At 35.8% G+C, this 15,001-nt stretch overlaps 1 protein-coding gene across 6 annotated transcripts in view; it reads left to right on the forward strand.

Annotated features, from left to right (window-relative positions):
• FUT8 (fucosyltransferase 8) overlaps positions 1-15,001 on the forward strand; it is a 320,765-nt gene that overhangs the window by 151,701 nt on the left and 154,063 nt on the right. For all 6 annotated transcript variants that reach the window (XM_017534019.2, XM_017534018.2, XM_037740462.1 and 3 more), the window contains one exon: positions 7,374-7,803. In XM_017534019.2, the coding sequence (XP_017389508.1) occupies positions 7,601-7,803 (203 nt within the window). In that variant the 5' untranslated portion in view covers positions 7,374-7,600. The remainder of the gene's footprint in view (positions 1-7,373; positions 7,804-15,001) is intronic.

A 15,001-nucleotide genomic window follows, 5' to 3' on the forward strand; every position in this document is an offset into this window, starting at 1 on the left:
AAAAAAAAAAAAAAAAAAAAAAGAATTTTTAAAAATATTTAAATATTTAAAAAATAAATAAAACTTACATAACATGAATGACTGCACTAAGTGAAGTATATTATTTAGGAGGTCAGTTACTTAATGGTGGCACAGTAGAGAATGCTCAGAAGTGAACATCCTGAAGAACAGAGACCGTAGCTCATTTGTGAATTCTTTTATTAATATTTCAAATGTGCTCTCTTCTGTACTGCAGCTGTAAAACTTTTCCTGGTCTTCTCAAGAACTCTCCCTTTTCTTTTTTCTGTTGTAAATTATGCTTTCATTTTTTATTCCATTTTATCTTTAAAACTGGCCCTTTTTTTGGCTATACCTTTTTATTTTATTTAATAAAAATTACATGTCACTCTGGGGGAATGCCATATGATGTTGTAAATGCTCTGTATCTACACTTTTCATGATGGTAACCACTAGACACAGGTGGCTATTGAGCAATCAAAATGTGGAAGGAAATAAGATTCCTGCTCCCTTCCCCCCAGACAGGGTCTTGCTCTGTCATCCAGGCTGGAGTAGAATGGCATGATCACAGCTCACTGCAGCCTCAACGCCCTGGACTCAAGTGATCCTCCCACCTCAGCCTCCCAAGGAACTGGGAATATAGGCATGCACTACCAGTTTTTAATTTATTTATAGAGACAGGATCTCACTATGTTAATCAGGCTGGGGAAATAAATTTTTAATTTTAATTCTAATTTAAATAGTTGCATGTCATAGCTATTAAAGCAGACAGTGTAGCTCTGGGTCTTACTATATCTGTCTGTCTGTCTATCTACCTATCTGTCTATCTAGTTATTAGTTTACCTTCAAATAGTATACCAGTTCATGTGTAGTTAGAACTTTATTTTTGTGTACTTCCATTTCATCCCTCTCATTTTTTGTGTGTTTTGTTGTCATATGTTTTACATCTATGTATCTTATAAACCCAATGATACATTATTGCCATTTTTGAGTTAAATAGCTTTTTATCTTTTAATTTGATTAAGGGGAAATATCTCTGATTTTTTTTAGATTTTACCCTTTCTGCTGCTATTTTTGTGTGTGCAGGTCTACATTTTTATCTGGTATCATACTCCTCTTTAAAAGATTTCATTTAACACTTTTTATAATACAATTTTGCTGGCACAGAATATTTTTTAACTTTTTTTTTCTGGAAGAGTTTTGATTTTGCCTTTATTTGCCTTTGTTTTGACTTCATTTTACTCAACAAAAGGTATTTTCACTGGATATAGAATGCTCAGTTGCCTTTTTTTCCCCCCTTGGTGTTTTAAAGATGCTGCTCCATTGTTTTTTGACTGGCATTCTTTCTTAAATATAGTGTGTTCTCATGTGTTTTTTTTTCCTCTGTATATAATTTTCTTTTTTTCTAGTTACCTGAAAGATTTTTCTCTTTCAGTTTGATTTTTAACAGCTTTTTGTCTACATTTTAAATTTGCCTTACTAGCAGTTCTCTGCTTTCTTTGACCTATGGGGTTTTTTTTTTTTTTTTTTTTTTTTTTTTTTTTTTTTTTTTTTTTTTTTTTTTTTTTTTTTTTTTTTAATATATCTCATAATTTTCTTTTGCATGCCAGACATTTTAGGTCAAGAGCAACAAAGACTGAGGTTGAACAGTATTTATGCCCAGAAATGGGTACCCTCTTTTTTGATGATATTTTTATATATGTGGATTGGGATGGGGCAGAGATTGAGTCAGTCCACCAGCGGTTGAGTTGGACTTGTTTTGTTTCGTTTTGTTTTGTTTTTGTCATTGTAATAGTTAAATTCACGGAATCAGAGACTTGAAATTTCTGCAGTAATGGACTGCTTGCTGGTTCTTCATTCTTGGTTTAGAGCCTGGGGTGCTGGAGTGTTTTCCTCAGTGTTCCAGCTCTATCCTTAGCTTTTAGCACATCTTTGGATGCCCACATCACAGTATGATCATAGGACTTACTTTTATCATTAACTTTCTCCCAGACATTATAGTCTTGTTTGACCTTTTCCCAATATCTGAAAGGTTTTTCTAAATATATTTTTTTAAGTTTTCTAGTTTATATGTAAGGCTAATCTAGTAGTAGTTACTGTTTTATGGCTGGAGACGGAACTCTGTTTAGTAGCTATTAATAAATATGCTCTTGACTTCTGGTATTATTATAAAACCAATAATTGTAATTTTATCTGTTAAATCTCTTGCTATAAATTGAGTTTTGTTTTATGGTATGTATAAGAGGTATTAGCAGAATGTATAAGGAAATGTGATTAAGATTCAGTTCTGTCCTGCATCTTGAATGCTTTATTCTGTGCCCAAGTACAACTTGCTAGAGACAGAAAATAACACATGAAGATCAGGCTTTTAACCTACTATGGAAGGTAGACATATGTATTAATTATTTATTACTACATAACAAATTACCTTTAGACTAAGTGGTTTAAAGCAACAACATTTATTATCTGTTGGTCAGAATTTAGGGATGTTTTAGCTAGATCCTCTGGCTAAGCTTCATCTCCTGGGTCAGGGTGTTTAAAAAGAATGTGTTGAATATGTGGACCAAAGCTACAGCCAGCTCAAGGCTTGACTGGTGATGGTGCATTTCCAAGCTTGCTCACGTGGTTATTGGCAGGATTCAACAACTTTGTGAGGTGCTTGTGCCCTTAGGACTGAGCACCTTAAATCTTGTCTGAAGGCTGCCCTCAGCTCCTTTCCGCATGGGTCTCTCTGTATGATGGCCCATAAGATGGTAGCTTGTATCATTAGAATGAGCAAACGGGGACAATGTGAACAAGACACAGGAGCTCCAGTCTTTTTGTAACCTTACCTTGGAAGTGAAATTCTGTCACTTTTGCTGCATTTTATTTAAGAAACAAGTCACTAGGTTCAGCCAGCACTCAAGAGGAGGAGATGATACAAGGGCATAAATAGTGGACAGGGATCCTTGGCAGCCGTTTTAGAAGCTGCCTACAACAGCAAGTGGCATATTAATTACATAAATAATTATAAATGGGTCTATAAAATAATGCAATCAGTATATACTACATAATAATTTGCTGCATGGTATGCTGAGGTGCTTCCCCATAGATGATTATTTAATTTAAGCCTTTTCTAGTATTCTCTGGGAGAGGTGGTAATTTATCATCTCCAGTTTACAGATTGATGTTCAGTGAGGTTACTTAGCTATGATGCAGCAGAACTGTGACTCCAGTCTAGACACTGCTGATTCTAGCACCCATACTTTTAATTTCTGTGTCTTGTCAGCATTAAAATAAAATTACTTTTTTTGGAGCACTTCTTATGTGCCAAGAATTATGATAAGTGGTTTATATATATTAACCTTATTTAAACCTCATAGCAACTCTATGAGGTCTTCCTTATCTTACTGATATTACACTCTGGCTTCCAGATTCAGAAAAAGTACTTCGAAAAATCAAATATATTTGTTGTTCCAGAGAAATTAAACAAATATTCCCCAAAGAATCTCTGTAAATACCAAAAGAATTGAATCATTTAAATACTTCAGTACCATAAAAAAGTGATATCAGTCTAGCCTAGGCAACACGAGATTTTGTCTTTTTTTTTTTTTTTTTTTTTTTTTTATATAAAGTCTCGCTCTGTTGCCCAGGCTGGAGTGCCGTGGCGTGATCTCCACTCACTGCAACCTCTGCCTCCCGGGTTCAAGCAAATCTCTGCTTCAGCCTCCCAAGTAGCTGGGATTACAGCCGCTGGCCACCATGCCTGGCTATTTTTGTATTTTTAATAGAGACAGGGTTTCACCATTTTGGCCAGGCTGGTCCTGAACTCCCAATCTTGTGATTTACCCGCTCACTGCACCTGGCCAATTTCGTCTCAAAAAAAAAGTGATATCACTAATTAAATAAATTTTCAGAAAGAATCCTGGCACATTTCAGCCCACTTAGTATTTTACAGAAAAAGGGTACTATGTGAGTCTTAAGCAGTAATAAATTTGTAAATTCTTGAAAAGAAAGCCCACTCTGGAAGAAATCTCAACAAACTCTGCTATATAAATTTTAGTTAGAAATTACCTCATGATATATGGAATTAATTTTAAAATATTTTTACTAATTCGAACTATTTTTACTAATTCTTCCATAAATAAGTTGAGTGGCTTACACATTAAAGGCTCTATATACTTTCTTCAGTCATATTATTGTCTTTGCAAATTGAATCTTCTAAATTAAGAAAACACGATAAATTATTTTTTCACCATCAGAAGGTAAACCATAAAACTCTTCTTGGCCAGGTGCAGTGGATCAGGCCTATAATCCCTGCACTTTGGGAGGCCAAGGCAGGCAGATCACTTGAGGTCAGCCTGGCCAACATGGTGAAACCCTATCTATACTAAAAATACAAAAAATGGGCCAGGCGTGGTGGCAGGTGCCTGTAATCCCAGCTACTCAGGAGGCTGAGGCAGGAGAATCTCTTGAGCCCTGGAGGCAGAGGTTGCAGTGAGCCGAGATTGTGCCACTGCACTCCAGCTTGGGTAACAGCAAGACTGTCTTAAGAAAAAAAAAGAGAGAGACTCTGTTGGTCTTTTAGGCCAATTAAATTTAACCAACCAAGAAATGCCTTTTTACAAGACTGACAATAATATGAAAGTTTATTAATGACTTTATTTTTGAACCATTTCCTTATAATAGCATTCTCTCACTTTCCGCTTTACCATTTGCTATCTTAAGTAGGGCATAAATACAGTTTAAGCTATATTCATTAATGCCTACTAGGTGCCAAATACCATTCTGAGTGCCTGGGATACATCAGTGAACACAATGAACAAAACTGTGGAGTTTATATTTTAGCAAGCATGGTTCAGACAATAAACAGTAACCATAAGTAAGTAAGCAAGCATTCATTGTAGTTAGTAGATAGGGAAAAAATTCTGTACTTGTTCTTTTAAACCATGCAGAGGAAACTTGCACAGAAAACTACTTGTTTTTTAGTTTAACTTGGTTTTTTTGACCCCAAAACTGGGGATTTAAAAAATACTAGTAAAGACAAAAAAAAATGTGAAACATTCTCTTCAAAAACATAGTTCAAATTATGCTATTATTTAAGAAAATGACAATGTTTTGCTTCTATAAAAATGTATTGCTTTTTACAACTCAAGTATTATCAATATTAATGTATAATTTAGTAATGTAATGTTTTAGATATTTTTGGTGATGGTTTAGAAAAAATGATAGTATTTTTTGTTATACGAATGTTATTCAAAATTTATGTTTATGTAAAGTTTTTTTACTATTCAAGTTATGCTGGCTTTAAATATTATATTTTTATTGTAATTCCAAGGAAAATGTTCAGCATGTCTTTTTATTATTTAAATTATTCTTTTTAAGAAAGCTACCTTTGCTTTATTTGTTTATCAGTTTTCTGTTTTCTGCATTACTTTTGCTGTGAAGGGAAAGAAAAAAATTTTAATACTTGATATACAGTTGACCCTCTGTAGCTGCAGTTTCAGTGTTCATGGATTCATCCAACTACAGATCAAAATATTTGCCAAAGAAACCAAAAAATCATCTATCTACATAGCATTTCCATTGTATTAGGTTTTATAAGTAATCTAGAGATGATTTAAAGTATTTCAGAGGATGTGTGTAGGTTATATGTAAATACTAAACCATTTTATGTAAGTAACTCAAAGATCTGTGGATTTTGGTGTCCATGGAGGGTCCTAAGGGACAGCTGTATATCTTAATAGCTTGGAATTGTTAAAGGTATATTATAGTTTCAGCATATAATAACATTTTACAGTGTTGCATATGTTGTTACAAAATTATAAATTCAAATGACTTACTGAATTGAATATTCCATCAGAATGCAGTTATTTTTTAATTTGGTTTTTAAGTTACAGAGCCCTAAATATCTGTATTGTTTTTACATTAGATGAAAAGTAGGGGATACCTGAGTGTAGAGGAGTGAGAATTTGAGAGTTTTGAGAAAGGGATAGGATGAACAATGGAGTCAATAAGAAGGATATTCTTCGTAGATTTATGAATAGTTGTTAAAACAACAGACAACTTTTTACTTGGATTATTTCTTTTTAATTTGGTATGGTTTTCAAACACTTCTCAGCAAGTACAATTCTTTTCATTCTTTATTTTAGCCAGTGTAAATCAGTAACATTAAGGTAAATGGTGTAGGAGTAAATGGTAAATTGGAAGGAAATAGAGGACAGCCGTTTGAAGAGATTTTCTTCTCTTTGAATACTTGGTGTTTTAAAAACAATTGAGATTTAAGGTGCAAAAGTAGAAAAATAGTGTCCCTGTGCTCTGATTTTTGAAGCCTCTATCTTTTCTGCTAATCTTTTTACTGCTGTTTTTGATTGGTGGTCAGGTGCCCCCACATTCAGTCTTGTATACAGAAATTATTTCTTGTTTTTTCTCTCTTCTCTTTAATATGGAACTCTGTCTGGACATATGATTTCTCTTCTGTAGCTTTGAAATTATCAAAAGGTTTTTAAAATTAAAAAAAAAAAATTGTAGAAATAGGGTTTCATGTTGCCAGGTTGGTCTCAAATTCTGGGCCCAAGCAATCCTCCTGCCTTGTCTCCTTCCAAAGTGCTGGGATTTACAGATGTGAGCCACTGTGTCTGGCCTGTCAAAAGGTTTTAAATTGTATCTTTGCCTACAAATTCTTTCTTTGGGGAGAAAATAGTTTTGTTTCTAAGGGAATTCTAAGCCTAATCGTTGTAAAATGACAAATGAAGCCTATAACCAAGCCTGGAGAAGCCTGATCCATTTGAACCTTTACTTCTGCTATTTGGATGACTGCCAGCTGGTTAATGGCTGTGATAACCTTTACTTGGCTAATATGCATGCCAGTTTTAGAATTTATCCTAAAAGTGACAATTTGCCTGTCACCTGCAGAGTTAAGTGGTATAATCGTAGCTCAGCAATAAGGGAAGAGAATGGAGTTGAGAACTGGTAGGAATGAACTCACTTATACAGGGAACATGTTTTTTTCTTGAGAGAATGAGCATACTAGCCCAAAATATGTGGTTGAGTACATTTTGTTTTTGATTGATTCTTCAAAGATGCAATTTTTAAGTCTTCATATATAAGCTATTGTATAATTTTATAAGAGGAAAAGAAAGTGATGATGGCACTTCAAGGACTTTCAGGCTTAGAACTAATTAGCCTGTTATCTGGTAGAGTACTAATGTACATAGTTGATTTTAGTATACAAATTAACAGATTTAAAGCTTTTACCTTTTACTAATTATTAGGCAGTTAGGTTATCTTCTAGCTTGTTGGCCAGTCAACACCAATACCTTTAACGCCATGAATCTCAGTATATGCCATTTTATGTATCTTAAATAATTTAAATACATTTCTTACTCTTTCCACAGCATGTAGAGTCCATGAAGTACAGGACAATAAAGCTTCCTACACATATCACCAGAAGGATCTCTGTGAAAGATTCACCACAGGACTACCAGAGAGAATAATTTGTCTGAAGCATCATGTGTTGAAACAACAGAAGTCTATTCACCTGTGCACTAACTAGAAACAGAGTTACAATGTTTTCAATTCTTTGAGCTCCAGGACTCCAGGGAAGTGAGCTGAAAATCTGAAAATGCGGCCATGGACTGGTTCCTGGCGTTGGATTATGCTCATTCTTTTTGCCTGGGGAACCTTGCTGTTTTATATAGGTGGTCATTTGGTACGAGATAATGACCACCCTGATCACTCTAGCCGAGAACTGTCCAAGATTCTGGCAAAGCTTGAACGCTTAAAACAGCAGAATGAAGACTTGAGGAGAATGGCTGAATCTCTCCGGTAGGTTCTAAAATACTGAAGGAAGAATGATGAAATATTGTACTTTGTTTTTAGGTGTAGCGCTTCATTCAGCTAGGAAAAATAGTTAATTATTTTTATAACCTGTTGTCTTTGCCAAAAGTTAAATATCTTAGCATGACAGTTTTCTATCTCCATACATTTAATACAGAGTAAGCTTGTCCAACCCACAGCCTACAGGCCACAGGTGGCCAGGAGAGCTTTGAATGAGGCCCAACACCAAATTTGTAAACTTTCTGAAAACATTCTGAGATGTTTTAATTTTTTCTTAAGCTCATCAGCTATCATTAAGTGTACTTTATATGTGGCCCAAGACAATTTTTCTTCCAGTGTGGCTCAGGGACACCCCAATATAATTTCTCCATAGTTTTGCATGATTATTTCACATATAAAGTTTAATGTAGAAAAATGATGCCATTTCATTTATGTACTTAGATTTCATTTCTAGTATGTATTTTTAAAACTTGATATGTTAAACGTAAACTATGATTTAAACTAGTATATATTAAAAATTTTATATGAACAGTAACAGACATAACTGGGAGGCAGAGTTAGTCTATAACTTATTAAAATGCAGAAACTAAAGTTTATCATTAAACAACTGGATCTGGAATGTGGAGAATGATTATCATTGCTGTTTCTAATCTGTAAAAAATGTGACTTACTTGTTAGAAGGCATCAACTATTTGGAAAATCAAAGTCTCCTATATATTTTCAGGGAGCAAGTAAACTTAATATTAATAGGTGATCTCTGTATTTTTTTTTCCAAAGTTATTGAGGTAAAACATTACCTAGTATCTTTTAATTCCTCTCCTTCATATGTGAAGATGATCATGTAGTACTTGCTCTCTCAAACTAGAAAAGCTAGAAATGATGATTTGAGAGTCATTACTCCAGCGGAGATAATTGACCCTAAGGGAAGTGGTATAGAGAAAAAGAGCTGAAAGTTCATTTCTCTTTGAGAAACACATAAGTTAAGGAGTAGAAATTGGAAACATCCAGTTGTGCAGAAAGCCTTAAGAATAGTTGGGGAAGAATAACGGGAGAGAGCTGTTACGGAAACTGAGGAACATTCTGTGAAGGAGAACGCAGTTGGCAATGTTAAATTACTCTTGATGCTGTAGAGAAGATACCCATGGTCCTCTCATTTTCTGTTCTCACTGCCCTTCATTGTTTGTTTAGACTGAGATTTTTCTCTTTCTCTAGTTTCATAACTTTTTTCTTCACCATAATATTATTTGGGTCCTTTTATGTCCTATGGCAGACAATGCTAGATACTAAGATAAAAATGAATGAAACATTAATCTTGTCATTTATAGTAGTAGCACCATGCAAGAAGATAGCAAGTGGTCAGGGATTAGAAAGTGGACAGAACTCCTTGAATTTTCTGTTACATTCTTTCCTACTTGGGGTACTCAGGGAACATCATGGAGGAAGGTGATCTTTCAGAAAAGTCTTATTCATTCTCAAGATTGGTAATTTAGGCGTTAGTAATAATAGCTGTCATTTATCACATGTCAGGTACTGTGCCAAGGACTTTGCATGGATCATCTTACTGAATTTCACACTGTCTTTATGAGATGTTAGTACCATGTTTGTAACCATTTTACAGATTAAGAATTATAGAGATGTTAAGTAATTTAATTTGCCAAAGGTCACACTTTTCACAAGTGGTAGAGCCTACTTTGAATCCCAGGAGTTTGACTCCAAAACCTGAACTCTGAATAACTGTATTGCCTCCCTGAGCAGAAAACAAATCAGTGACCTAAAAGTCTTAGGTAGGAGATCACCAAGAATAGCTACTATTCTAGTTGATTTGGGAGTTGCTTTGGTTGTAATAAAATCTCCTTCTATATCATGGAAATTTTGCTCCTAAAAGATTTCTCCCCTTAACAGTTTAGACTTATAAGTAATTGCTCAGTTCCATCTTAAATACTGATATTTCACTTTGTTTATTTCTGACTGCCAAATGTCTTGTTTTTGTTGCATGAAGGGAAAGCTTGACTTAAATATGAGTTTTTCTTTCTGCAAAATAATCTTTAAGTCTATGAAGTCACTTTCTTTATATTCTTACATGTTGAAATTAATTTCTCTACTACAGTTAAATGTAGAGACTACTTCTAAGAGCTGAATCACTAAGTCATAATACCATGTAAGTATAGTCTGAAAACACAGACTAAGCAAATGAGCCCATGTTTATATAACAGAATAGAATTTCAGGAAACTAGTTTGTAGTTACTTTCCATTATTAGGGATGAAAACCTCCTTGGACCCTTCTGTTGACTTTACTGTTGGGGCTGTTTGTGTTTCATCCAAAGGGATGTCGTTTTAGTGTCTTTGGCATGAAAGGAAGAGCAATGAGAGTGAAGAGCAATGGAGGTGCTACTAGCATTGGGATTTCTTTTCCCTTATAGTAATTAAGTTAGTATCTTATACTCAGTTTGATATGTGTTTTTCTTAAAAGGAAATGTGTTCGGCCGGACGCGGTGGCTCAAGCCTGTAATCCCAGCACTTTGGGAGGCCGAGGCGGGTGGATCACGAGGTCAAGAGATCTAGACCATCCTGGTCAACATGGTGAAACCCTGTCTCTACTAAAAATACAAAAAATTAACTGGGCATGGTGGTGCATGCCTGTAATCCCAGCTACTCAGGAGGCTGAGGCAGGAGAATTGCCTGAACCCAGGAGGCGGAGGTTGCGGTGAGCCGAGATCGCGCCATTGCACTCCAGCCTGGGTAACATGAGTGAAACTCCGTCTCAAAAAAAAAAAAAAAGGAAATGTGTTCACAAGTCCGACTATAAAGGATTGATTTAGATGTTTATAACTAGGTCGTTTCTTTGAGATAAAGCATGTGGATTGGAGTTGGAAAGCAACACAGAAGCTTGAAACTACAAATTTTTTTTAGATTCTAGACAATAATTTGAAAAGCAATTAACAAATCTTTCAGCTAGAATTTTCTGATTTTGTTGATAGTGTTAGAAATTTAGGAAAAGAATTTAAATATAATATCTTGTAGGGATGCAAATGTACAAGCACAATATATAGGAGGTTGCTGTGTCTTTGTGTAGATCTGATTTATTGATGAGTAATGTCCATACAGTAAAATTCATTCCTTTTGTCATACAGGGCTGTGAGTTTTGGCAAATACTTAGTCACATAACCATCACAAAAATTATAGATGAATCTACTTCCCCATAGAATTCTGTTGTTCCGTCTTACAGTCATATTCTATCCCCACCTCCTGTCTCTGGCACCTACTGATCTGCTTTCTGTCTCACTTTTTTCCTATTTGAGAATGTCATATAAATTGAATTACATAGTATTGTAACCGGGTTTTTTTCTTGGGTGCTAATGAGGCACAGCACCCCCAAGAGAATGCTGTGGGTTCTTGGCCTCCAGTCCCGTAAAGAATAAGCAATGGGACCACTGCAGGTACGCTATATGCTCGTAAAAGTAAATATTGGCCCCAAGAAGTGTTGCAGAAAGGTGATTTTCTTTAGGTAGAGAAAAGAGAAGAAGAGGAAGAGTATGGAAGGGGATTCCAGAGGGGAAATCCCAGAGGGAGCTCCCACCATGTGGAGGGGATTCCAGAGAGCTAGAAATCCGGCATGGGTGAAGGACCAGGGGAATTTATCCTGGGAGAAATTCCCACCTTCCCAAGTGCCCCTGGCCTATGAAAGGAGTTCCTTAGAACTTCCGCTGGAGTGACTGACTTTTAGTCTGCGAAATTCAAACATAAAACGTTAAAACTCCCGGAGGGAGAGAGATGGGAGGAGGGGCATGGTGCTGGGAAATTCTTGCCCTTAAAACCATGCCCCCTCATGGACCCATAAAGGGAACACATTCCCTCAGTATGTAACAACCTTTTGAATCTGGCTTTTTTCACTTACCATAATGTTCTTGAGATTAATCAATATTTATTGCCTATATTAGTAGTTCATTCATTTTTATTGCTGAGTAATATTTTTATTCTTTTTAAATGTTGAGTTATATTCCATTATAGTGATGTCCCATGTAGTGTTGCTGTCACCGAAGACTCAACACTGGATAGTTTATAGAGAAAGAATGTATTTGGCTCATGATTCTAGTGGCTGAAAGGTCCAAGATTGAACAGCTGCATCTGATGAGGGCCTCAGGCTGCTTCAGTTCATGGTGGGAAGTGGAAGGAGAGGAAGAATGTATAAAGAGATCACATGAAAAGAGAGGAAGCCAGACTCTTTTAAACAAGCTCTTTTGGTAACTATTCCATTCCCATGACAAGGAGAACTCAGTCATCTCTGAAGGAGGAGCATTAATTTTTTTCATGAGGGATCTAGCTTCGTAACCCAAATACCTCCCACTAGGTCCCACCTCCCAACACTGCCATGTTGGGGATCAAGTTTTAACATCCAACATGAATTTTGGTTGGGACAAACCACATCCAAATCACTGCAAGATATATCACTGTTCCTCCCCCACCCCCCAACATCCATTCACCAATTGAAGAATGTGGGGTTATTTCCATTTCTGGGCAGTTATGGACAAAGTCACTATTAACCTTTGTTCCATAAACTTTTGTATGACCATAGTTTTTGTTTCTTTTGGGCAAATACCTAGGAGTGGGATTCCTGTGTCATATGTTAACTACATATTTAACTTTATAAGAAGCAACTCAGTTGTTTTTCTAGAGTAACTGTACCATTTTGAAATTCCTACCAGAAATTCTTGAGATTTCTACATGTTTTTCTCCTACCTACCATTTGCTATTGTCAGTTCTTTTTATTTTAGTCATTGTAATAGATATGTAATATTATCTCATTGAGGTTTCAATTTGCATTTCTGTAATGAATGATGTCGACCTTTTTTATGTGTTTATTTGCCATTCATATGTCATCTTTGGTGAAGTGTTTATTCATCATATGATATGATATAATAAAAAACAAAAGCATAGTGCTTTAAATCAACAAATTAATTATTTGCTCTTGATTTTTCCAATTTGGGTTAACTTCAGCTAGGCTTTTTTTTTCTAGTTATAAATATGGTCACTTGTGGCTGAAGTCATCTGGTGGCTCGATTGTGGCTGGGCAGTCCAAGATGACCTCATTTACATATTTGGCAATTAGGTTGACAATTAACTGACTCACTTGAATATTTCTTTTCTGGAAGGATAGCCCAGATTTCTTACATAGTAGTGTTCCAAGAGGGAAATAGCAGAAATTGGATGGCCTCTTGAGGCTCAGCATCAGAAGTAACAAAGTGTCAATTCTTCCACATTCTGTTCATCATTGCAAGTCAGTATATTCCAAAATGGAAGAAATAGATACCACATTTTGGTCAGTAGAACTATAGAGAATTTGTAGCCACATTTAATGTACCATTCTCACCACAGAAATAAAGTTGAATAAATTGGATTAGGTCAAATCATGGTGATCTTATGTGGCCAGAGTTATGTATAGACCTGATTAATAGGTAATAGAGAACCATAGTTGGTTTTCAGCAGAGGAATGGCATAGTGAAAATTGTTGAAGATTTAGATTTTCAGGTGGATGTGGGCCATAATACCAGACTGGAGTTATTTCTTCGGAAACTCTTCAAGTGTTAATCTAGATATGAGTTGATGCAGACTTATACTGAAATTAATGATTGAATCTGTTGGATTTGATTCTTAGGTTTTCAGCATGCTTGTATTTCGATTTTCCCAGACATCTCTTTCTTTCTTATTAATTGCTAGCGTGTTAGGCACATGTAGTGGGCTTTTAAAAATTTTAGAAATTGTCCAGGTGCGGTGGCTCATGCCTGTAATCCTAGTATTTTGGGAGGCTGAGGCTGGCAGATCAAGAGGTCAAGAGATTCAGACCATCCTGGCCAACATGGTGAAACCTCCTAAAATACAAAAAATTAGCTGGACATGGTGGCAGGTGCCTGTAGTCCCAGCTACTCGGGAGGCTGAGGCAGGAGAGTCACTTGAGCCCGGGAGGTGGAGGTTGCAGTGAGCCGAGATCGCCCCACTGTACTCCAGCCTGGCAGCAGAGTGAGACTCTGTTTTTTAAAAAAAAATTTGTAGAACTTGTTACTTTCTCAGTCCTTTTATGCTTCATGTTAGTTTTGTTTCAGCCTTTAGTAATGTGAAATTGCTATTTGCTCACAGAAGTTTTGCTCCTTGGGATTTGAACCAGCCACATTGCTTCCCAGTTAGAGTCGAAATTTACCAGACAACACCTAGAAAATTGTTGGTTTGTGCAGAAACCCCCTTGAGCAGTGAACCTCAAACTGGTTGGATGTCAGTCTCATGGAGTTGTATCTAAAAGGTGGTTAATTGATAGCTTTCCTTTTAAACTTGTTATTTTAGGGACATTTATTTTTGAGAACACAATTTAAAAAAATTTAAATGTGGGTTTTGGCTGATTAATAAAGTTTTTTGTTTGATTTGGGAAAGGAGAATAGATTTCTTCTGGAACTTACATACTAGCTGTAAAACTTTAAAACCACAAAGAACATATAATTAATTTCTGATTACCTGTTTTTCTGAGCCGTGTATCATATGCCAATATGAATTACAGACAAAACATAAATCTTCTGGTGGAGAAGCATAAATTTGTCCCAAACAACAGAAGTATACTGAGAAAGGAAACTGAAGTGGTTCTTCACAGGTCATGTTTTATTGTTGTTTGAGAAGATTGTATTAAAAAGTGGGCTGCCTTTGTTCTAGTTGGTTGGTTGGGAGATTCGCTCTAGACTGTCTTCTCTATAACTGCTAATCTCTCATATAAGAAGTATACATACATTCTTAAAGCAAGTGAGATGGATCGTAATATGTACAGCACCTGCCATCTAATTTCAACCTTTCATTATATGTGGCTTCTGCCTTTTCAACCTTGTATCCATTTTTCCTCATATTATCAATAATATCTTATTTTTAAGATATAAAGAAAGATACTCCTTCCCTGGGAAGATTTCAGTGAAAACAAGATTCCTATCCTGACTGGCCTAATGAAGCAGATATGCTCTCTTTGGAATTTTTTGTAACTTTCTAATATTTTACTGGATTAATATTTTACTGTCTCTACTAAAAATACAAAAAATTAACTGGGCATGGTGGCGCATGCCTGTAATCCCAGCTACTCAGGAGGCTGAGGCAGGAGAATTGCCTGAACCCAGGAGGCAGAGGTTGTGGTGAGCCGAGATCGCGCCATTGCACTCCA

This window comes from Cebus imitator, unplaced genomic scaffold (genome assembly GCF_001604975.1).
Source record: "Cebus imitator isolate Cc_AM_T3 unplaced genomic scaffold, Cebus_imitator-1.0 Scaffold83, whole genome shotgun sequence".
Taxonomy (NCBI): Eukaryota; Metazoa; Chordata; class Mammalia; order Primates; family Cebidae; genus Cebus; species Cebus imitator.